The sequence below is a fragment of the Siniperca chuatsi genome, linkage group LG14 (assembly GCF_020085105.1).
Source record: "Siniperca chuatsi isolate FFG_IHB_CAS linkage group LG14, ASM2008510v1, whole genome shotgun sequence".
NCBI classification, from domain to species: domain Eukaryota; kingdom Metazoa; phylum Chordata; class Actinopteri; order Centrarchiformes; family Sinipercidae; genus Siniperca; species Siniperca chuatsi.
This window is the reverse complement of record NC_058055.1, coordinates 27,494,398-27,520,266: the sequence shown is the minus strand read 5'-3', so window position 1 is coordinate 27,520,266 and position 25,869 is coordinate 27,494,398. Positions and strand designations below refer to the sequence as shown.

Sequence of the window (25,869 nt, the reverse complement as noted above, 5' to 3'; positions counted from 1 at the left end):
AAGATGCAGAGAAACGATTTAAAACGTGAAAACCTTTGCCAGTGATGATGGCAGGAGTGGCAGCAATGATGGCTTTGCCAGTGAGGCAGATTCCATTTCCTCATCACTCAATGCTGCGTTTTACACCAGTGAAGCGGCAAGTGCTAGGCAAGGACGCCAGGGCAGCTAGGATAGAGAGAGGGACAGAGGGACATGCCACAGAGAACGGTTGGGAAGAGATGATGAGAACTGCAGTCAAAAGAGAAAGTGAGAATGCAGAGGAGAGAATCAAGGGAGGGGGGAATAAAAGGAGGAGGAGAGGGAGGGTATGAGCGATTCAGAGGCTAACTGAGGGAGTCAGAGAGAAACTCAAATTCACAATTTACATTAAAGGCTTTCCTGATCGGCAGATGCAGACGTTCAGAATCAATTTCGAGCCGAGAGAAGCAGAGGAAAAAGGAACAGAGATAATCTGATGAATCGTTTATGTGAAAACTTCAGAGGTCAGAAGAGTAGGTTCACAGGAACAGAAGGCTTGCATCCTGTTGGATTATTACATTAAAGTAGCAGTCCTGTATCATACACATCATAAAGAAAACCAGAAATAAATCAACCAACTAACAAACTCATGGTTGTTAAATTGAAGCTGCATTTTAACCAATTAATGTTGATCTGTGACCACAGCGAATTACCATATGAGGTTCAGATGAAGATGCAACAAGGTCGTCATCAGCTCCTAAACCCCGAAGCAAATCCATGCCTTTATTTTTTGATTGCACAATTAGGAATAATGGTTAAAATACATACAATCATCAAATCAAACAAACACCAAATGTCCCTGCCGTATATGTGCAGGGGAGAAAGCAAGCCACGAGGCCTCACGGCTTGGAAAGCAAACAAAGAATCCTGCACACTGTCCGTCACCTGCACTCACTTTATCGACCTCAGACCCTCATCAGGTAAAGTTCATTTAATGTTTGTTTGTATGAACTTTACCTGAATTCTTTGTTTTCTTTCCAAGTCAAGAGTTTTTGATCCGACACACCTGTCACTAAGACTTTTTGGTGTGCAAGAAGGTCTGATTGGTTCCTCTTGGCTGTAGGCATACGGTCCTCCCCAGCAGAGGTCTTCATGACCTCCATAGCGCTACTAGTGTTCAGAAACTCCACAGGGTACCTTCAAATGAGCAGCCACGATCAAAAGAGAAGCAATACATACAGTTCACACTCCTGGGTGTTACACATATTACAGCCTGACTCGGCCCAGGGTCGGATCTCACTTACTGAGAACCGAAGGAACCCGTGAAGACCGCTACTCCCTATAATAATCTCTAATTCAAAACTATCAGACAGACAAGAAGAAACAAACAAGAATAACACAGTTAGGCAGAAGAAAAATACGAGCATTTAATAAAAAAGGATAAAGAAAAAGTGAATAATATTATTTGACACTGTAAAGGAGATTGCAAATGAAGACATGTAGTGAAGTTAATGGCTTTAATTTAGATTTTTTAAGATGCTCCAGAAACAGGGATCCAAAATGTAATGGTATATTGGTTACGAGAAACACAACTCCTTGCGGTGAGCATAAAAACTCTCCGAAGAATGAAGCTGGTCCCATTTTGACCTTTGACCTTTTTACTACGTAAATTATCGGAAGAGGCCTAGCAGGTGAGGATGTTTTTATTTCACAAGAGAAAAGGCATTTGTCACAAAGCTTAAAAGAATGATAGTACATTTTTTTTACATGAATGACCCAGCAGACGCCGTCCTGTGATGGACCTAATTTCCAGGTTGAGGCCAAACTACGACAGTTTGTTGTAAAGAAAACATTGAAACCAGCGAAGCAGCGTGTTACAAAATGCAATCCATGTACACTTGGTTCTCTGGCTAGCTTGTTGTACTATACCTTTGTTTTGGCTGTTACTGGGAGAACTGGCCTCCACCACGCGTTCTTTTGTAAATGTTAATACTCACAGTCCTTGAGAGGAGACAAGCCGTGAACAGAGTCTTCGAAAATCAGAGCAGATAAAAGAGGGGAGGTCGTCGTGGGCAACAGACAGTTCCCAGGAGCCATGGCAACGGCAGATTGGTACAATAGGTTGCTCAGTCACAGGGAGAGGAGAGGAGGGATGAACAGAATGAGAGGGCGACACGAAAAGGGGAGGTAGAGATGAAAATAAAGGCAGAGGGAGTCCGGACGAAAGGTAGAGAAACAGCTGTGCTTGTTGCTCGTCCTTTTACCTCGTTACTGCTTCTTTTCTCTCTTCCTCTGCTGTGACTCACTTAGCTTCGATATGACACCAGGATACCTCTGTGACTCAACAACACTGGTTTGAAACAGTGTGTAATTTCCTCTTTATCCACGCACAGAGTCGGGATCCCAGCAGAGTAAGTGGCACCCTTTGCCCGCAGAGCTGCACGGGAAATTGAGCTCCTGACGCCTTCGCTGCACTTTAACCCTCCTTTAGCTCTTTAGGGACTTAAATCTCTACTTCTAGTAGTGTTAGTGCTGTTAACACTGAGCAGCAAAGGAGGCATACAGACAGCAAGTCTGTCTGTATAGATCTCCTGCCTGAAGGCTCTTCAGAGATGGACCAGCTTATTGGTTGGTTAGACTCCTCCAGTAAGCATTCAGGTCTAGACAGCGGTGCTCCGACCCAGCAGAGGGAAGGCTGTTGGCATGCCACAGCTGGGCTCCAGTCCCCTAAGTCCATGGACCCCCTGAAGCCCCTGTATCCCCCCTTGGAGTCCTTGAATCCCTCCTCGAAGTCCTTGTATGCCTCCTGGGAGTCCTTGCATGCCTCCTTGGAAACCTTGTATTCCACCTCGGAGCCCAAGTCCATCATGGTGAGTCCTGGGCTCTCGGCGGGGCATGGTAGCTATCGCGGCGGCAGCCTGGATGGAGCGGGCCCCTGGTGGGGTGAGGTTGTTGTGGTTCAGGTTCATGTTCGACAGGAGATGACCCAGGGAGTCCCAGCGCTGGGATGAAGGCAGGCGTATCAGGGAGGAGTAACCTCGTTCGGGGAATACAGCTGTCACGGGTGGCTTGCTGGTCTCGGATGTGAACACTGGAGCAGGATCCTGGTGTTCCCTGGGAGGTAGCAGCGCCGCAGCTCGGAGCGGGGCGGGCTTCAGGTAGGTGCCCCCCCGCGGGTCGGCCAAGACCTCACTGTAGGGCGGAGGAGGATCCTCCATCAGAACTGCCTCCTCGTAGCAGGGTGGCTTCCCAAATATGTCTGTGTCTGAAAAAGAGGAGACTTCAGATCAATCACAGCATACACCACAGTTTCAGTCAGGTTTGCAGCTACTGCAACTACAGAATCCCCTGAGGCCCAAAATTCATTTTCCCCATAGACCACCATAATAGGCTGTGTGGAGTTTTCATGTTAGGCTAGTTTAGGTTAACTGGTGACTCTAAACTGCCCGGAGGTGTGACCGTGAATGGTAGTTTGTAGAAAACTATACTGACATGAGGGCTGGGTGAACAACTGTTGTAATGAATGAACGCCATCTTGCAGTGTGGTATCCAGTTCTCATAATACACACATGATGCAACCTATCATACGTGTGTGTGTGTGTGTGTGTGTGTATCATGTTCTTATATCCCGGTGGAGACTTTAACCTGAATGCACACTAACCCGCGGGGACGGTTAAGACTTGGTTTTAGGGTTGAGGTTATCAGGTTAAGGTTAGGGTAAGGGGCTGGGAAAGCATTATGTCAATGACTGCCCCCTACACATGTGTTGCACACTAACACTTACACAAACACACTTCATTTTCAGGTCACAACCCGAGTGCAAATTACAACGATTGTAATTTACACAGTCCTAATAATACATGTGACAGTGTGTTCAGCTGCGGGAACAAAAACCATCACAGCACATTTGGTCTGAACTCTCGGAGAGAGACGCACTCACATACACACATTTTATTTTCCTTTATCACTCGCTCCTATTTCAGGCGCACTTGTTTTCATCCTTCTGCCTCTCTCTGACGACTTCGTCATTTCTATTGGAGGAACTGCAATGCAGCATGTTGTGCAACAAGACACGTGAACACATAAAATACACTTTCATTCAATCATTCATTCCTGTTTATTCAGATCAGACAGTAAACGGGAGAGGTGATAGTTCCCACATCTTCACTGAAACTGTTTTTTAGTGCTCCAGTGTAGTGCACATGATTTCCAGTTATACTAGGGGAAATCATGCCCATGGCACGTTAACTACTTTCTGCTAACAAACCCATAATCAAATACATTTTATAGATGTGAAAGTTCGTCACGCAACACTTCATGTGTCAGTGATGATGCAAAATGATGATTCATGAGTGTCTGAAATCTCCATTTACTTCTGTTATGTCGTGGATTGTGGCCTAGTTGGTCGTGGTTTGACATTATCAGGAAAGTGGTTTTCACTGAAATGTACCCCGACTCATTTGGTGCAGATGTTTGGTAGCACAACTACACAATGTGCTAGATAAGGTTAGCACAATTTGTCCATGAAAGACACCATTTGGACACACATCCTAAAAGCTATGTTTGCAAATTTAGTTTAAAAGAATGACATTAATTTACCTATTAATACCAATTCAAAATCATGGTCATGACTGAACAATTTAAAGAGTACTATAGGGAATAAATTAATCAAAAAAGTCTAATAGCTTACTGTGTTAGAGTTTTCTTATAAGCAAGTGGAAAATTACTGTCATGCGAATGAAACCTTGAACTACCTCATACCTCTATTACTGCTGTGCAATATCCACCGTCATAATACATGCACTACTACTTATTACTCATGTTATTACGTTGTATTATTATACCGTATTATCATTATCAACCGGTAAACCCACTTGTACTTCACACTTATTTTATTTTATACCCACCTGGTACTTAATTTATTTTCTGACCTGTTTTTATAGTGTATCATATTGTTTGCTAGTACTTTCTCCTGTGTGCACTGACGTAAAGGCGAGCTGCTGTAACAAAGAGTTTCCCTTCGGGGATCAATGAAGTATTTCTGATTCTGATTGGAAAAATGCATGCATGCATGCAGGTACCGATTAGAGCCAGTTATTTGGGCAAGATTGTGTTCAAATTATGTGACCGTCAAGCTGCCCCACGAGATACGCAAGTTATTTGCCACTCATTATAAAAAGGAGTAGGCTAATACCTGTGAGACAGAGACTGCTCAATTTGCTGCATGATTTCCACAAAAGAATCTGTGTATACGAATAAAAGAAACGAAACGTTGATTGAATCTTTTATTAAGAACCTAAAGTAGACAGAATTTCTCTACAACATTACCTTCGATTTCTGGTTCCTGATAAGAATGAATGTTATCATGTTTTGTGTGTCTGTGTTTGATTGACAGCAGCTGCCAGAGTGCCGGTGTTACACCGCAGGGCAGCGTTTCCCAAACCTCTCCTGGAGTACCTCTTGTCCTGCATATTTCAGATCGCTCCCTGCTCCAACGCAGCTGATTCAAATGATCAACTTCAGGAGTTCATAACGAGTTGATCATTTGAATCAGCTGCTGATCTGAAATATGCAGGACAAGAGGTACTCCAGGAGAGGTTTGGGAAACGCTGCCGTAGGGAATGAGAGACAAAGTAAACAAACTTGGACTGTAGCCTACATGCCATGGGCAGACGTGTTGTTAGGGGTATTGAAGAGCAGTGTTGTGCATGAACGCGGTAAACGAGCGCTGTGCATTGAACACGCTCATGTTTTTGGTGAACGGTGAACAGAAAGAATCCGTTTGCAACTGATGAACATGAACGTTAAGTCCTGCGAGAGTTAACGACACTCATGCACTGTGTTTTACGGCAGAGGCATGCCAGTGTTTTGGGAAGTCTTGGGAACTGTCTGCGAGTGAATAACGATCACAAAAAATCATTAACAAAAGGTAAAGGGGGAAAAAATGGAAGAAATGAATGTGAACTTGTTAGTTTTTTGGTACTGTGAATTTAGTTCAAAATTCAAAATTGTGAACTATGAATGTGAACTAGTTAAGTTTAATCTGTGTGAAGTGAACTTTGAGCTAGCTCTTGTGAAGTGTGAACTTGCACAACACCTTTGAAGAGTAAGAACCACACCAGCATCTAACCGGACTCAGGTGACATTTGCAGGTACGTTACCGTTTGGTTCAATGTGCTGCAGCTGAGCAGCTATAAGTAGCTATCTGGCCTGCAAACTGACGTTAGCAGTGCACTTTTCCACGGTGAATGTTTGTTTGACCCGTTCAACAAGCTCAGGTGCAGGACGAGAGTGTTGGTATGTTTGTAAGTTAGATAAGAAGGAGAGTCCGGCAGGAAAGCTAATGTGGAGTCCATCTACGTAGACGGATATCTAACTGTATTTCGTTAAATTAATGCAAAACTAGGGGGTGCCATCATGAAACCAAAAAATCTAAAATTTAAATTTCTCCCTTCTCCCTGATTTATTTATTTTTTGCCTCACAGGAGAAGTGATTTACAGAGCAGATATGTTGCTGTAGCGGACAAAGAAAAATGCAATTTAAATGAGTTGGACTTCAATAGAAAAACATATTTTCTGTATGTTGTAGGTGACAGGGTTGTTTTCCTGCGCAGCTCCCAGCTCTAATCAGTAAGAATGGGAACATTGCTGAGGGGATTTTAGCTGACATAAGTAAAGGAATGTTTTCTTTTATTCTAACAAATACAATTTCCCATCAGTGTGGTTGAAACAACAGAAAACAAAATTATAAATTGCTAAACTTCAGGTGTAGTTTGATTGTAGAATTGTGGCATTTTATCGACATGTCTGTAACATGATATAAATTAGTTTGACATTTTCTTCTGGAAGACATTAAAGCAAGAAACAACTGAATATGTTTTAGTGTATAGAAACAAAGCACAAAAATAAGACTTAGAAAAAGCATCTAGCTTGCAAAACAGCTGCTGCAACATTTCTAAAAAGCCTCTGACCTGACAGAGAGCCTGTGGGCATAACGTAAGACGCTGGAGTCTATATTTCAATGCATTGTAAGTATAAAGGTAAAGACTTCTGGCCTGATAAAACAGCCTTGGGCAACAAACTTCAGTCTTGAAGCAGTTTTTTTATTTTTTTTGGAACTGGAAGACAGTTTCTATTTCCAGGCTGATGAATCTGCCCAGATTCTGATCAATATCTGTCGAAATGTTGCACAAGCTCTCCTCCTGCTTTCAAAGACTTCACTGGACCTAAAATATTAACAGTAACTGGTCTTGTCAGCTTCTTGCACAGGTTCCCTTGGAAAAAAGTTTGCACCCTGAAAAGCTACTTTTTCCCCCCCATGTAAGAATCATACATTTAATTTTATTTTACTAGAATCTGAACTCACTTCCTGATGCTGTCGTTATAACAACAGTTTCTTTGCAAAATAGTAAAAGTGGTCGGTGGTTTTTGAGATGTTCCAGCTACCGGCTGGTGGAGAAATGAGGAAGAAATACTAGTTTCCCTACAGACAATGTAAACTCTTCAAAACTCTGTTAAATTGCTCATTCAAGCACCTTGAGTTTGGTATTAATTAATAATATTGGTTAAAGAATCTGTTTTTCAAGGTGTGTTCAGAGTGAACATGAAGTGAATTTTAGAAGGGCCACATTAAGTCAATGGAAAGAAGCGAACACATGCAATAATATGCATGTTTGCTATACTGTAGCTCGTGTGAACTGAGACAAAGACAAGTTGGGACTTTCTCCTAGGGGTGTCCCCGATCCGAGTCCGAGCTGACAATCACCTAAATGTTGATTAACAGCTGCAGTGTAGCCTACTAAATCACGAGCTGCTTGATCCAAATACTGAAGGATCAAAACTATAAAGTCGATCAACTGAAATTATTAATATGATATGAAAGATTAAGATCAGACTTAGAAAATCGATTACCAGAATTGTTTTTGTTTTTTTTCTCACTTGCCTCTCAGGGCTTCCGTAGTTCTGTGTCATGACTCACTAAAACGCTCACCACGTCGTTCGCCATGCTTCCTTATGGAACTCTGTATAACTCTCACTTTGTATGAGCTACACTGCGGGCGGGAGTCTCTGCTAACAGCGACAGAGTGACGGCTGTCTCATATGAGCGGGCCCGACGCATATGGCGCTGGATGTATTTATAGGTGTGTGTGTACCTGGCCAATATCCATCACTCCTCCATCAAGCCTCACAGATACCAACAGGATCAGACTCTCATTGTTCCTCAGCTCTGTCTTAACTCTCCTGCCAATCTCTGTGCTGTAAACAATCCTACCAGCTGCCAGGACAGCTTTAAACAATCATCAGCCACACAGAAACACATGGGACTGATGTTTCCACTGGGGGGGATCAGAAGGGTTGCGTTTGAAGCAGCAGCCAGTTCTGTGAGGATAAGGTATGCGATACAGTGATTTCCGTACTGTAATCTGTGACAGCTACTGTATGAAACACAGTGATCATATTAGTCATGGTGAGTTACAGGATTACACCGAAACATGGTCTCATTTTTTGTGCCAACCCCGCACAACTGTTGAATTTCAGCGACGGTCACACAGTATATAACTACTTCAGAAGCTGATCGGGATTTATCTGATCTCAAAAGTCGTAAAATTTCTCTCTGTCTCATCCCTCTTTCCTCATCTCCAGTTTTATCTCATACCCCTCCTTTCATCTCTCTTTTCTCTACACCTCTTCATCTCTCTCTCTCATTTTATCTTGCATCTCCTAAAATCCTCTTCCCATCCCTCTGCTCACATCTCATATCATCTCTCTCCTCTCATACTTACTCACATCATTTATGTTCCTCATCTCATCTGTAACCTCCTCCTCTCGTATCTCTCCTCTCTCTGTGCACAGCAGTGAGAAAGTTTTCAGATCTCTCCAGAGATGTTCAGTCGGGTTCAGGTCTGGGCTCCTGCTGGGCCGCTCAGGGACGTTCACAGAGTCCCGTAGCCACTCCTTTGATATCGTGGCTGTGTGCTTAGGGTTGTTGTCCTGTTGGAAGATGAACCTTCGCCCCAGTCTGAGGTCCAGAGCGCTCTGCAGCAGGTTTTCATCAGGGATGTCTCTGTACATTGCTGCATTCATCTTTCCCTCGATCCTGACTGGTCTCCCAGTTCCTGCCGCTGAAAAACATGATAGTATTGGCCAGGTGATGAGCGGTGCCTGGTGTCCTCCAGACATGACGCCATTCAGGCCAAAGAGTTCAATCTTTGTTTCATCACACCAGAGAATTGTGTTTCTCATGGTCTGAGAGTCCTTCAGGTGCCTTCTGGCAAACTCCAGGTGGGCGGTCATGTGCCTTTTACTGAGGAGGGGCCTCCGTCTGGCCCCTCTACCATACAGACCTGATTGGTGGAGTGCTGCAGAGATGGTTGTTCTTCTGGAAGGTTCTCCTCTCTCCGCAGAGAAACGCTGGAGCTCTGTCAGAAAGACCATCCGGTTCTTGGTCACCTTCCTGACTGAGGCCCTTCTCCCCCGATCGCTCAGTTTGGCTGGGCGGCCGGCTCTAGGAAGAGTCCTGGTGGTTCCAAACTTCTTCCATTTACGGATGATGGAGGCCACTGTGCTCACTGGGACCTTCAACGCTGCAGAAATGTTTCTGTACCCTTCCCCAGATCTGTGCCTCGATTCAATCTTGTCTCGGAGTTCTACAGACAAGTCCTTGGACTTCATGGCTTGGTTTGTGCTCCGACATGCACTGTTAACTGCGGGACCTTATATAGACCGGTGCGTGCCTTTCCAAATCATGTCCAATCAACAGAATTTACCACAGGTGGACTACGATCAAGTAGCAGAAACATTTCAAGTCTGATCAGTGGAAACAGGAAGCACCTGAGCTCAATTTTGAGTGTCATGGCAAAGGCTGTGAATACTTATTTACATGTGATTTTTTTCACTTTTTATTTTTAATATATTTGCAAAGATTTCAAACAACCTTCTTTTACCTTGTCATTACGGGGTATTGTTTGGCTGTGAATACTCACCGGATGCACTGTACATTTACACTCAGTTTATTAGGTACACCTAGCTAAAACTAATGTAGTCTAGTAAAACAGTCCTGCAATAAATCCTTCCATCATGAAGATTATAATGTTATTTGTTTTTATTGAAACTCTGTGTGGTCATTTGGAAGAGGTTTGTGGTGCTGTTGAATTGTATTACGTTACATAACAGGTGTTTTTATTATTTTGTGCACGCCATTATATCCATGAGGGTAGGCTACTGTAAATTGCAGAAACACCTCAAACTGCTACTTCTCTAAAACAGTTTTGACAAAAACTGAACATTAATTAAAGAATTTATTGCAGGACTGTTGCATTTGTACCTAAATAAACTGGAAACTGAGGGGTTAAACGAACGAGATACAGTGTGTGAGCTTTGGTGATTTGAGTCCGTCTCTAATGCTTCTTGGTATCCGATTCAAGACGCACGAAGTGTAAATGGGGTACAAGTCAAATGAGTCAACATCTCCACGTTCCTCTCTCTCTCCTCTGGTATATTCGACCGAAACAGCTCCTGGCTTCTCTCTCCGTCCTCTGTTGTGCTCAGCTGGTCGGCACCTGCTTCTCTTTTAGCTCCGCTGCTGCCTGGATACTAAACCTCTTCATCAGTCTGCTCTGTGACCAAGACTCCAGCAACCTTTTGTTTTATTCTTTACTGTCTGTCTGTGCTCATTAACCATCTTTGACAGCAGCTGATGCTCTTTCACTCACTACAGCTTTCCTTTTTACATGCCAATAATAACCTCTTCTCTTCTAGCACTCTACAGATTTTTGAAGGAGTTGATTCCATCGTTTACTCTGCTCCTCCTCCATCATTGCTTTCTAATTCTTCAACAGCATTAACAAAAGTCAATTCTCATGCAATCCAGGTCAGCAAAACATAGTTGTCATTAAAAAAAATGACATTTTAAGCTTTGTAAAGTTAGTATTTGATGAAACACTGTTGCAAGTAGCAAATCTGCTGTACATGTTAAAGCTCTAAGGTCACTTAGAGCTTGTAGGATTTTTATTGGGTCCTTCGCTGCCATATATGTAATGCCTGTGCTTTTACTTAATGTTAATGCTGCTTAGACTGACAATAATTTTCACTGCAGTTGCACTTTTTTTCATTTCAGATTTCTAGTGGCTTGTGGAAACATTTTTCTAGCTTTCTCGTGTGAAGCTTGAATTCCTGAGAAGCAAAGCTGCCTTGTGTTTACCTCTGTCAGCAGGGTAAAGCAGAATGTGCCCAAAACTCAATTTTCATAAAAATCGTTGTACACACTGACCTTGGGCTGAGAAACAGTTGGCAAGTTTTTAGGTGGGAAAATGGAAGTGCTCAGGACTGCAAAGTTGTGTAATGCTGGACAGGACAAACTGCCTCTCTAATTTTGCAGAGCTGAGGTGCCCTTGTGCAAGGCACGTAACTGCCAACTGCACAAGTGGAGCTCAGTGACCTGCAGTGTCAGTCTGGTTGTAGTTGGCAGCTGCCAGCTGTGACTGTATAAATGAAGCAGGGTGTTGATTAAAAAGAGCTTTCATGCCCGATGAATCTGGTTCCAGATGTCTGAATCATGTTGCTCTTATGAACGGCTGTTTCACCAGCTGGTTCAATAACTGAACCAATCATTGCCTTTGCAGGTTTTGGCCAAAGTTGGGAATGTCATCTATTTGTGCCGAAGCCAGAATCTACACAAATGTGGCGAGGAAAGTTGACGCAGCTACCCTGCCTGTGGTAAATTGACTGACTAAAAAAAAATCTCTTAAAACAGAGGAGCACCGTGCATTGAAATTATTCTTTTAAAAGAGAGATTGTTTTCTGTTCTTCCCATGGGTTTTCATTCAGTGCTTATGAGTGTTTTTTAGCCACGTTAGCGGCGTGGTTCTACAACTGGCAATGTCGGTCCAGATCGAAGTTTCCCGATAACTATTGGATCGATTGCCGTGAACTTTTGAACAGACATTTATGGTCCTGAGAGGGTGAATCCTGTTGACTTTAGTGAAACCCTGACTTTTCCTCTAGTGCCACTATCAGGGCCCAAAATGACTCGACAACTATTAGATGGATCTCCATGTGTCCCCCAGGATTAATTGTATTACTGCAAAACTTCAATTAATAGCCCAGGCTTTTATTTGCTTCAATCACTGAACTCAACAGGAAACGTCATCACAGGTTGCAAGTTGTGAAAAGAATTTGAGAGTGATGTCCCCTTCACAGTTTCACTTGAATAATTTTTAGAGGTAGAACAGAATTGGGGGGGGGGTTCCAACCGGGTAATCATCTCACAACACCCTTAGATTGATTTCATGACCCCCAGGTTGGGAGCCTCTGAAGTAAAAGAAGTGTAGAGACGTGGCAGAGCACACAGCAACACTGAAATAATAAGTTAGCACGTAACAGATGATAGGTTTGGAGCGACACAAGAAACGGTAAGCTAACTGCTCCTAGCCCCCGCTAACACAGCTTCCGTGTCCACTGAAAATGACCAGGGCGAAGATACCAACTTGATTCAGCTAACTCAGACTGTTGAAGCTTCATATTAGCTTTGGCTAAACTTAAGAATAATTATTTACACAGAAGAAGGACTGTGAGTTTTGTTCCCCATTTCTAACAGGGTAGGATAATTACGTTAGGAAGGGAAGGCTTCAAGGCCAGCATGGAAAGGAGGAATGATTACAGTGATCGGTAACTTTCTATGTACGTAGAGGAAAAAATCTAAACCTATTTTTTAAGATGAAGACTTGGGGGGGAAAAAGTCTCTCTCTCCCTCCACATCTCTGCTCCCTCTCTCGCCCAGCTGTGCTCCTGCTGACTCTACACTTTCCCGTCTGATTGTCTCTTTCTTCTCATCTTTCTGTTTCTTTTTTAGTTTAGCCCGGCCGTGTTGTTGCTCTCGCTCCGTCACCGCTCTGCCTCCGCAGTCACCACCCACGCCTCAGCGGCAGCTGTCACCATGACGCCCCGCGGGGGAACGCTGCCCGGCAGGCAGAGAGGTGGAAGCTGGGAACCGAAGAGTCTAAAAAAATCTGACACAGCTCACTCTGCTTTTCTGTCATCTGAATTGCTCCTATGAATGTTGTGAATTCATTTATTTTTCCCTGCCTTTGTTGTATTTCAAATAAGAGTTCAAATTATGAGTCTTATGAATGAAATATGCCTTTGGTCCATAAATAAAGAGCAAATTAGCTGTGACAGGTTTGGTATTTGTCAGTACTATTACACTCAGCAGTAGAGAAGTGATTAATGTTCTGCTGACAGAAGAGTTTGGTGTTGAGACTAATGGATGCAGTAGTTGATATTTTGAATGCTGACTGTTATAAATACGGCTTCAGAGAGATGAAGAGAGGAAAAGACTCCGCTCTGTGGTTGCCAATGATTGTTTCATTCATAATTGGGGCTGGATATCTTGAAGTCAAAGGTGGCTGGATTTGCTGGTGGGGAGTTCCAAACAATTAAAACATTTTTAGGTCGGTCGGATGTTGACCTGAGGGTCTTTGGTATGTACTGCTTCCAGGAAACAGCCACAGCCTCACACACTGACAAAAGCTCAAAACTGCTCGAAATTGCCCCAGAGCGCTGCGCTCAAAGTTTCAAATTAATTCAACTTTGACCTTGGTTACCGCTGACCTTTCAAAGCACAACCAATGAGATAACAGCTGTATGTGATGTAGCCAGAAGCGACATATGCAAGCAGAGAAGGTAGAGAGTGATGGAAGCAAAACTCATTTAAAAGCATACCACGATCTCGCCAAGAAAAGTAATGCATGGCGAAATGTCAGCAGTCAGATGGGGCTACGACGCTTGTGAATAGGCATATAGTGTATGAACTTAGCTAAATCCAATGCTAAGTTAGCTTAGCACACTTTTTGATGACATACTTGCGCTGCTCTTTGCCTCTGCAAGTGTCTGCACTACGCTCTGCGCCTTCCCTCGCAGTGAGCGAAGAGCAAATTTCTTATCATCTGAAGGCAACTTAAGTGTTAATAATTATTTTACATTTTGATTTAAATACTTAAATCTCTAATTAATTTCTTATTTCGGGTACTATTACGCCACAACATACAAGTTGTTAGATTTTTGTTTAGCTACTGGAAACAACAAGTAGAATCAACATGATTATCGCAGTAGGTAAAGTTAAACACTCGTTGATTTTAATAAGTAGCTTTATTTAACCGACAACTTAATATTTTGGAAGGATAATGAAGCATAAATTACTTCCACTCAATACACATCCTGTTAGCAGCTCTGAGCTCTTGTGATCTGAAAGGTACACATCGCCGATAAGGAAATGTACCGAGGCAACAATAACACTTGAACCTCAAGGCACTACAATATGTGTCACTTTTTAAAATCCTCCTCCTCACAAACATAAGTCCCTCCACACCTTTAATTGCCCAAAGTGCCTCCTTGACCTCCTCCACCTCCTTCCAGAACCTCAGATCCTCAGACACGGGACTGCCCATCATTATATTTCATTATCAAATTGTTCAAAACTGTTAAAATTTTAACAACAGCATATCAAACTAGGATTAAAAATTGACATAAATTGTGGAGATCCACAATACTGAATCTACAAAAACAAGAACAAGAAAACCAATAACAATGCATTTACGCTACCTGGCATGCTGACCCAGTTTGCTTGCGGCATGGGATGAGGAACCTGTAGAGGAACAGGCGGCGACAGTGTTTGAGGAGGGCAGAACTGCGGTGGCTCCCTGGGCAGCGGTGCAGGTGGTGGAGGCGGAGGAGGAGGAAGAGGCGGGTATCCTGCGGGGTGACAGCTGAGCGGCTCCATCTCTACAGTTCGCAGACATTGCTCCCTCAGCCTCTCCTCGTGGCGGCGCTTCAGCCTGCGCTGCAGGAAGCTGCAGAAACAGCAGAGCATGACAATGACGGCCCAGACCAACCAGAAGCCAGCGAAACAGGCCAGGAAGGTGTAGGTGCCCTGCGACATCACCATGGCGGTGACGGGACGGGCTGAGAGTTCCCTCTGAGGCAAGAAGAGGTGATTTCAGACGTGTTTAAAAAATACTGTCAGTCAAAATGCTGTCATTGCTATCCTGCGGACTGTAATCCAAGGTGGGAACAGGTAACAGGTGTTAACAGCAGGCGAAGAGAGCTTGCTTCTCTGGCGACGACAGTTCAGCCACTTGACTTGAATGTTGATGCATTTAAGTCAGTTAAAGTTACAACATCCTTTAAAATCATCACAAAAAATCTGATTCTGAAACATCTGAAAAACACGAAATGTGTTCAGTGACTGGTTCGTTTCACGATGCCATCTCTTTCACTTAATACTTCACTAAATTTAAACAGACATTAAAATGGCTTCTACTTTCATTTCATTAAAAATGATCATTTCAATTAAAAACAGTTCACATAGATAGTTGTTGAGGAAATCCAGTAAAATTGAGTAGAATCTGCTTCTTTTCTGGAACAACTGTCACGTCTGAATATTAGACATAAAATGTGTGATCGCATAAATTAATTATTAAATTTGTTTTCTAGAAGAATGTGCACGAAGGACCTGAATGCAAAAAGTTAATGATGAGGTTAAATGGCTTGGAAACAGCGGCAGCGGCTTGTTAGTCTCACCACAACCGATTCTGCCCACTTGCTTTAGAGACAAATTAATGTAAAATTACAGGATGTTACACTTTTAAGGCGTGACAGCAGAAACTGGGCATAAAAAAATAGGATTTTTGAACTTCGAACTTGCTGTGCTAGAGCAGCACTACCACCAACTGACAAAAAAAATCGAAGGAAATCTTGTGCTTTTTTGAAATATTGAAGGTAAATTAATTTCTTATAAAGTCTCTATATATTTATTGTAAGTTACTGAATGGTCAAAAATCTGGTAATAAGATCAGAAAACTGGAGTTAACCTGCAGGACATCTAAAGACATGTTTCTTTCTGTTTGCAAATCTTCTGTATCCGTCCAGATGTTTTAGAAATCAGCTCCTCTGCAGCACTCCTCATTTACATGGAAATGTGTCTGAATCCCAGGATAAACACAAACACAGACACACACTGTTATTCCACAAGACTGCGGATGAACTCTGCACCTTCACAGGTGTTTCAACAGCAGCAAACATCCATTTAAATTGCCCAAAAGGCTCCACCAGACTCCTTTCAATAATCCACCCTCTCAGTTTTCTTGAAAGGCTGTTAAAGCTGCGGTGGCTGAAAACTTTTCCATCTTTTCTGATGGAAAATGAAGTTCGGCATCATCACCTGATTTTCTTTTTAGGCAGAACCTCAAGTCCAAGAGACAAGGGAAAAAAATAAAAAAGAAGAAGCTGGAAGAAACAAAGGCTTGTGGGACGATGAACTGAGGCAACATCCAATCAGAAGTGCCAAAAAACCTGTCTATGTCAAGCTGGTCCCTTCAGGGCTGCGGGGGATCAGAGTCGGGGGTCCGTCTACACCGCCGGGACGCCGAATTCTTCCCCCTCAGATCCCAGCAGGACTCCTCGGCCTCACGCTGCTGTACAAAGACACACGAGGAGGAGACGAGACCATCGTCAGTGATTATCTGAGGACAAATTCAGACAATATTTTCAACACAGTGAGAACTCAGAGCAGTGAAAACAGCGCAGAGGCCCTGTGTTTATAAATCTCAGCTGTTCAGGCTGGATTATGGCACCGACCTCGGGGGGGTGAGTATCGGTTTCACACTTCAGAGAGCAGCTCACAGAGAAAATATTCACAGTGATGTCGTGAAAGACAGAGTTACTGAAAATAAAACTAAAAAAACAGGACAAATTATTCCTTATTTGTGTTCAAAGTAATGCAAAACGCAAACGCACAGAAGCGTCCTTCGTCAGTGCCATGCAAAAACATTACAAATCTAAAACTGATCTTAGGCAGCTATGGTTAAAGGTTTGCTTAGGTTCAGGCACAAAAACGACTTGGTTAGAGATACATCATAGTTTGGGTTTAAATAACCTCATGTTAAGGTTAGGGAAACATCACTATGAACTATTATAATTTGCAGAAACGACTCGTGCTTTCGTTTTTCTGATGTGACTCTAGTCCACGAGTGTCGAGGTTTGTCCAAATCCACAATTCATGAAGTCCATGACGTAAACGCACAAAGCAAAACAAAAAGTGGGACCACGTATGAGACGAGTATCCTCAATTGAAGGTTTGATGTGAATATTAATATGCAATGTCCACCCCAAGTCTGAAGGGAGGATTTTAGATTCGGGTAAGGAGGAAGACGCAGAGAGAAGAAGGAGAAAGGACGAGAAGAAAAAGCTCACAACTCCAAATAAATTCATCGTTTTCTCTTTTTTTAAATTTTCTTTTGTTTAATTTTTGGCTCCAGCAGTCCTTCAACAGTAGAATACATTCAATCATTTCTTCTGACTATGACAGATGCTGTTCCCTTTTTTCTAAAACGCATTCACTGGCTAAAGGGAAACAGTCTGTGGCCTCTAAATGGTAGAAAACAGAATACATGAATAATTTTGTGTTAAAACCACAGCAGAATAATCGCACACAAACAGCAGCTAGCTTTTGTTTCTTAATTTGCTCAGCCTGCGTAGGATTTCTGCATCTTGATTAGCAGCTGATTGTCTGCATGATTTCAGCTGGACCAAAACTGAGTACCCAAAGGATTGTTTGTCCCTCACTGCAGTGACGAGGACGAGTAAGCATGTCGTTCCCAGTGAGGATGCAGACACTCCTCTGGACGCTAAGATGTTTTGTTCCTTCAGAGGTCCAGTAAAATCCGAGCGGAGCTGGCTCTGACACCCAGAACCCGTCTGAAGGTTTCTGCTGACAGATCATTTTATACTGAACTGTTTAACTGTGTGTGTGGTGAAGGGGAGGTTAACAACTGGACGTTTCAGTGTAGCATTGTTCACATTTTCTGAGGGAAGTGTTAGTCGCTGGACCTCTAACATGCGCACGAAGACAGCGCTAACATGCTGAAGTTCAGCAGGTACGATGTGTATCAGTACTGTTGGAAATGAAGATTGTCTTTGCTGACACGAATCACTTTCGGCTAACACTTGTCTTGTGAGTCACTATGCACTGTGTTCGTTTTTTTTTTAAGGTAAGTGATCGCTTCACCATTCAAACACACAACCTGAGCTAAATGCTAACATGCTTACAATGACAATATTAACGTGCTGATTTTTAGCATGTTTGCCATCTTATTTTAGCGTGTTCGGGATTAAACAGTGCACATTAAAAGTGCAGCTGAGGCTGATGGGAATGGCATTAGCTTTTCAAGTATTTAGTCACAAACCAAAGTGTTGGACACATTTATATTTTTGACCTGATGATGGCGCTAGATGAAAAGTTAAGGTGTCGCTAAAGTTTACTATAATTTATCCTGAGGAGGAAACGAATGTCTGGCAATTGAATGGCAATCCATCCAATAGTTGTCGAGACACTTCATTAAAAACCTAAAATGTTAACGTCATGGTGACGCTAGAGGAGAAGTTTGAGGATCACCAAAGTCAGTAAGATTCATGCTCTGTGGATCATGAATGTCTGTACAAAAGTTCATAGCAATCCATCAAACAGTTGTTGAGATATTTCACTGGAAGAGTGAAAACTTTAGATTCTTAGTCTTGTTTATTATCTGTGTCGGGGGGGGGGCTGCTGTCAGACAGTGACCTCCAGATGCTTTTGTGAGGTGGAAATGTGAAGATCATCTGCTCATCTCTGCATCATCTTTTGAGTCGTGGTTCTTCCAGTTGTCAGCGACAGCAAAATTACAAGAAAAGAGAAGGAATTATGTTTTTGAAAAGCACTGCTGAGATTATGGATGTAATATTTCCTCCCCTCCTGTCTGAACGTTTCCTGAGGGAATCACCCTCACTCTTGAAAATGCTCTTAACAGTCGTGACTCGTCCCGTCGGCTGCAACATCTCGTTCTGTCACCGCTCAAGTTAACCTGAAAACATTTTCAGCAATTCTGAAATATGATATCTGTCCTCTGAGAGAAGTTACATCTACTTTGTCCAAGAATTGAAACAAACTGTGAATTTTATTTTATTTTTCAAACGCTAACAGATAATCTACGAGGAACGTGTTCATTTATAGTACGACTGGAGCGGGCATGTCATCTTCCACCGCCATATCGCCTTTGGGAATCACACCGCTGTGTCTATTGAAACTTGAAATTGTTCAGCAGAGGCGCTTCATCAGCAGAGGGCCTCGATGAGGTCGCACAGCCGCTGAGATGGAGCAGATCTTCTGTTTACGCTTCCTGCCTGTCCAATCCAGTCATCAAAGAGGAGCATTCAGCGATACTCAGACCTCAACCTCCACACCCACACATGTACAACAGCACACACTTACAGTACATACAGTCCTATTTACATCCCTCTTCTGTCTTTTATCTGCCTCTCATGAGGACTAATAAAACTGAAATGAAATAAAACGACCCCGATTTAAAGGACTGAATGAACACCAGAGGAATGAATGAATGATTTGTATTGAAACTGAAGGGCATCGATTAAATGTAAAGAGGCTAAATATAAAAGCAGTAATAGTGAAGGATGTTACATGGTTAAACATTTAAAGGGATGTTGCAGCATAATGTAAGCCACTTGGGGCTTTTTGTCCATAGAGACTGCTACAATGTTAGAGGACAAACAAGTCCTTAAGTTCAAGTTTAAGTTCATGTTTATTTCTAGCGCACAATCTCAAACAAAAGCCGTTCAAAGTGCTTCAGCAGTTAGAAGTTTAATCAGTGTTTTATCAGAAAACAGTAGGAAAAAAGAAAATGGGTCGTCAGCCAATGTCTTCCAAAACGGCCCAAAAGACCTTAACAAAATGGTTTCCGCCTCTGTGGGTAAGGTTTGGTTAAAGGTGCCCTGTGCAGTGTTGTTGTACACAAACGTTCAGTGTCTAACGAACATGTTAAATGCATTTCCTTCCTCACAAAACATTTGCAGAGCCGATTTTTAAAATACTCTAAATCGTGCATTGTTTACATGCATGTTTAAAAGCTAGCGGCCTTCTTCTTCACTGCCTTTGTAGGCACATTGCTACGTTTGTTGGCACATTAACTCCACGAACTGACCATCAGCAAAAAAGCCCGGAACCAACGGCAGGATGCGAATGTGTGTGCACAATCACAACAAATCAGGGACACGCTGTTTCGGCAACTAATGTTGCTTTCACGGGACTCCCTAAAAACGTGGTATTTTCCGCGGGCGGTGCCTTACGCCCTGCGTCACACTGTTGTCACACTGTTGTGTGCCTGATGTGCGTTCTCGTGGGCTCACGTTGGGTCGTCTTGTCACTTTTTGATTAAGCTAGCAAAACCGTAACCTAAAAAGGTGTTGATTAACCTAATCTTGGCCCTAACCCCAAGAGTAAAGCTATAGGAGACTTCGTGCCTAATTGTGACTTCAAACAGAGAGGGCTGCAACCACGGCTAGACTTCGCTGCAGATTTTCAAATGACTTTTACCTGACGGTTGATAAATTCTCAAATTCACGTTATCATGACGTTATACTGGAAAATATGTACAACTCGTTCAATGTATCAGCGTAGAATCTTGCATCAATAGATGCTCAAACAGGCTTACATTTCCATGTGCACAGGTGTGTGATCAAATATACAAATCGTAGGAAAACATGAATAGTATAGTCCGTATGCCTTCATACTTGACATGCATCGACGCGCGCTCAGAGCGCGGGCTGAGACGGTCACGGAGCTCATCGAAGCGTGCACTGCTACGTCCGGCAGAACCACGCCCCCTTGCTTTCACCCCTATCCTGTTTGGTGCGTTTCAGACAACCTCTGGTGTGTTTTCTGTTTAGTTCGGTTCGTTTGGGCTGGTGGGAAAGCTGTCGACCAAACAAACCAGAGACCACCTGAAAAGCAGGGTCTCCGTAGGCTGCCAAGTGGACTCGGTTTGTTTAGGCTGGTGGGAAAGCAAAACAGACCAACCACAGGAGTCCATGATGGTAAATATGTGATTTCAGCAGATATTCAAATGATAAGCTCAAATCCACCTGCATTGGAAAACCATGAAAAAGGGCATCATCAAGTGTCTTATTCTGTCAGACCAACAGTTCAAAACCCAAAGATGTTCGATGTACTGTAATGTAAGACGAGGAAAAGGTGAAAATCCTTACATTTGAACCTAATTTAACACGTTTTAAAATGCTTAAAAAATACCTTTATTATACAAATATATTATCAAAACGTTCTGTCGATCGACTAATAAATCTGTCGACTAATTGGTGCAGCTCTAAAAATCATCATATTCGCTAAATTTGGAAGATGTCAACATCTAAAACTTGGTCTGATTTTTGGAAATAGTACGTTGTGTACTGTACAGCAGTTTGTATAATTAGTAATCAAAGCAATAAACTTGACAAATTGCCTGCTGAATCTTCAAATATCCTATGAAAATGAAAATGTCCTCCTCAAACACACCTCGCCGGGGATGTGGAACCTGTGACTGTCCAGGATTCAGTGTTTCATGCCACAGCAGGCCACTTGATCTCCTCTGAGGTTTCAGAAAGCAGCACGCCTGTCAACACGTTTCCCTCAGAGTGAAAAACCCACGCCATCACTGGATCCACGTGAGGTCGGTGTCGGACGAAAACCTGAACGTCGCAAACTTTCCTGTCGGGGAAAGTCGTGTCCTTGCATTCTCTGAAACTCTACAACACGCTTGTTTCATAAAGATCTGAGCTTTCACACAGTAAAGGAGCAGAACTGAAACGTAAAGTTAAAGTTCTCACGTTTCATTCTTATATTATTTTCATTGTCTGATTTTATTCGCCTCGTTGCCTCCTGAAATGTTTTAATCCTGGTTCAACCATGTAAAGCATTGTAGCTTTGTTTTGAAAAATGCTGTATAAATAAAGTTTATTATTATTATTAACTTGTGCATACGAACAAATTAATAACTTTTGGTAGATTCTTCAATGTTTTTTTTATTTCTAAAATCTTTGTAGGTAAGAACAAAAGTCACAAGGGGTCAGTGCGACTCAAACTGGTTTGTAATGAGGTCTAGGACACGAAAAGGCAAATTAAACACTTCTGATGTCGGGAAAATCTATACAGATATTATACAAAACAAAGTTTTACAAACAAATTTAAGAAAGAAAATCTAAGAAAACATTTGCAAAGGAGGCTCATAGATCCTAAACGTACAGACGAGACAACCATGGATTTTTTTTTATGGCCAAATGTTCCTGACTGTCCAAGTCAGTCACATGACTTGACAACACAATCCAATTTATGTGTTTCACTACTGAACGTCAGACTGAAGGTGAAAAAGGCCCCAAAACAAGCAGGACATGCAGCTGTTTTGTAATTTGCTCCCCCTGCTGGCCCTATGTAGCATTTCTTCTAATCTCATCGTCCTTCCTCTTCAGGTGTTCCTAATCTGGCCTAATCGTGCAGCTCTATATAAAGGAGGCAGGAAAAGTGACTCAGCTGCTCACTGTTTATTTTTGCAGCCGCCTAGTTTTGCGACGACGGTTTTTATGGCTTTGTTTCTGTTTAAAAGGTTTTTAAACAGAAACTGATGACTGGTTGCGGCGTCTTCCCTTCTTTTTGTTAAATTTGACCAGCCTGTCTTTCCCATGCTTCTCTCTTTCTGTTGGTACTTTTCATTTTGACTTCGTTTATTTAAAAACAAGACTAAGAGTCGACAGACAAGGCCCCTGAGGCTGTATGCAGGCACAGCAGTTTAAATGCTAACGTCAGCTAACAATGCTAACATGCTGATTTTTCAGCAGGTATCACGTTTACCGTGTTCACCATTTTAGTTTAGTTTGTTAGCATGCTAACATTTGCTAATTTGCAGTAAATGCAAAGTAAAGCTGAGGCCGATTAGTTTAGCAGGTTTTTAGTCATTAACCAAAGTGTTGTACAAATTATAATTTTGACCTGATGATGGCGCTAAATGAAAAGTCAGGGGATCACCAAAGTATTAGGATTCATTCTCTGGGAACCATGAATGTCTGACAGGCCCTGTTAGCATGGCTAAAGAGTTTATTTGATTCCTTTTGAATTGTGTTAATGACCTTATGTAAGAACAAGCATTTTCAGGGGGCTGTAACGGATATTATTCATGTGATGTGAACGTTAACACCCTCAAATCAAAGCAGTCTTATTTTTACATGTTTTATATGTAAACTGTAGGCTAGGCTAACATGGCTAACACACGTTCACGGCCTGAAGCGCAACCTCTTCACCTAAACGTCATGCTGTAGCTTCCAGTGGGCTATCATATGTTGTCTTCTCCACCTCTCCTCCACCTGTGTCGTGCTGCTGAAGTGTCCTTAAGCAAGGCGCTGGCCTGCTCACACACGTCATATTAGCAAAATGTGGAGTGACATTAAAGTCCTTTTTTATTTTTAAGAAAATTATAAATATTAGAATAATAAGTACCCAATAAATTAAGTACCAGGTGGGTACTTCATTTCTTTCTTTCTTTATTTTCTGACCTGTTTTTATAGTGTGTTGTATTATATCTTTTGTTAGTACTCCTGTGTGCACTGACGTAAAGGCGAGCTGCTGTAACAAAGAGTTTCCCTTCGGGGATCAATAAAGTATTTCTGATTCTGATAAAATAAATATTAAAAGTCGAAGCCATCAAGTTGGTGGGGAAATACTGTATACTTGGTTTTTGTTGTTGATCTAAAGTAGTTGTATTTAAACATGTTAAAGGTCCAGTGTGCAGGATTAAGTGACATCTAGCGGTGAAATTGCAGTTTGCAACCATCTGAACACCGCTCGCCTCGCCCTCCCCTTCCAAGCGTGTAGGAGAAACCACAGTGGCCGCGAAAAACGCGAACGGCCCTCTCTAGAGCCGGTGTTTGGTTTGTCCGTTCTGGGCTACTGTAGAAAAATGGCGGTGCAACATGGCGGCCTCCGTGGAAGGGGACCCGCTCCCTCTGTAGATATAAACGTCTTATTCTAAGGTAACGAAAACACAGCGATTCTTATTTTTTAGGTGATTACACACTAATGAAAACACACTTATGAATATTATTTTCCATTTCTACCAATAGATCCTCCGAAATGTTACACACTCGACCTTTAAGTCTAAAAATATAAAATATCCACCTGGTGTTGGACTTATTTTGGGGTTTTTTTATGTCAGCTTTAATTATGTTTTTGGTGTATTACAATATATAAAGGGATTTGTCTAAGACAGAAAATTAAGTTCATTCATTTATTGTGTTACAGCTGTAAGTTATCTACATGGGAACTTCTTTAGGGACCCCTGGGTGTTTGGGGCCCCTGCATGTCCTCTGTATTTGTGGGTTGTCCAGGTGTGTTGCTACAGAGAATTAAACTGCACACAGCTGCCAACAAAACCAAAAAGTCTTTGTTTGATATTTGGAAACCAACACGGAGGCTCTGTTTCTGAGTTAAACTGAAACACGTCTGTGTCGAGGCATCCAAAACATGCCGATCGATTCCTACATTACGCAACCGCTCGGACTCAAATGCGCCTTCTTTCATTTCCTCCACGAGAGAAACAGCAGGAGGGTTTGTCATCCTGACACTGAAAATAAAGACGAACAGCAGCAGCACGCCAGTAAATGAATGTTTGAGGCGTAAGACAGGCAGCGCAGGTATTAAAATACCTTAAACAACGTCGCTGTCAGCTCACAGGTTATTTCCTCGCGCACACTACAGGTTCTCTGTTTGTCACATTTTTGGTGGAAAAACTCACCTTTTTAATTCCTCCGGCTTCTCCGGCGAGATGACGCACCCAGCTCGCTCCGTGCCATTTAAGTTTTATGTCCAATTTAAAATAAACAAATAAATAAATAACAAAACAAACGAGGGTCCTGTCGGCGTGTGCGCCGTCCACCGGCTCCGGTCAGATCATCTCCCGATAAAGGATGCGAGCTCCTCCGCTCTCTCTCTCTCTCTCTCCTCCCTGCGCGGAGCCGCCGGGAGCTGCGCGTCGTGTTTTGGACGTCAGGAGTAATAAAAAGAGGTTTATCGGTTCACCTTGACAGCCTGGCTCCTCCCTCCCTCCCTCTCCTCCCTCTCTCTCCTCTCCTCTCCTGCATTCAGACCCTCCCTTCCTCTCCCATCGCTGGAACAGCAGAAGGAGCGCTTCGTGACGCGCAGCGTCTGTCTGTCCGGGTGATGAGAATACAAATCAACCTGTCAGCAGGGGTTTTCCAAGGACGCACGACTTGGAGGGCGTAAAGAGAGAGTCCTGCATGTGAAATATGCTTTTACATTTACTAAATATTTAGAGTATACGCGGTTGTATTGTACTGTTATGTTATCTCTGCTTTCAGACCTGTTCCAGTGCTGAAATTGTAGGTTACGCAGGGGGAAAGAGTCTTCAGAATATCTATTTAGCCATTATTTACTGGATTCATTTGAAACCCATTGATGGTTTTTGTTGGTCAGGCCAGAAGTTGAGTTTAAACAGCCAGCAAGCAGCTGAGTGAGGTTAAGATAAAATAATCCTTCATTGATCCCCAGAGGGGAAATTCAGGTGTTGCAGCAGCACAAAGACAGAAATGAGAGAAAGTAGTAAAAGTATATAAAATAAACATAAGAATAGAATAGAAACAGATACAATAGCACTCAAAACTACAAGGCAAGCAGTACGCATACATACAGTACTATAATACTGTCTCAAGCAAAGTGACCTGGAGGTGTGATTAGTAGCAGCAAAGTAAAGAGTAATGTGCCATCCACTATAACAGCAAACACCAGAATAATATGCTGTATAATATGATTAAGTATACTCAGTGTCTGTGTAAATATAGAAATAAGAGGTAGTACATTATATAACATAATATAGATATAAAATTGAATATAAGGTGAAATGTAGTATTATTGTACTTATGGGGCTGCCTGGTGTAAATTTCATCATCTGCCCAAGTCCGCGCAGACTGTACCGCACTATAAACTATACTGACTGTGCATGTGCTAGTAAACTGGACTCTGGTTTCGTC

At 42.5% G+C, this 25,869-nt stretch overlaps 1 protein-coding gene across 2 annotated transcripts; it reads right to left on the bottom strand.

Annotated features, from left to right (window-relative positions):
* Positions 1–705: 705 nt before the first annotated feature.
* On the bottom strand, positions 706–24,923 carry LOC122887717 (proline-rich protein 7). Of its 2 annotated transcripts, none has more exons than XM_044221178.1 (3): positions 24,618–24,923; positions 14,557–16,475; positions 706–3,223 (listed from the first exon to the last, which is right to left on the bottom strand). In XM_044221178.1, the coding sequence occupies exons 2-3, from the start codon at positions 14,897–14,899 to the stop codon at positions 2,619–2,621; spliced, it is 948 nt and encodes a 315-aa protein (XP_044077113.1). In that variant the 5' UTR covers positions 14,900–16,475; positions 24,618–24,923; the 3' UTR covers positions 706–2,618. The 2 variants fall into 2 exon arrangements, with proteins under 2 accessions (XP_044077113.1, XP_044077112.1); XM_044221177.1 differs by having other exon boundaries at positions 14,557–16,427.
* Positions 24,924–25,869: the final 946 nt, after the last annotated feature.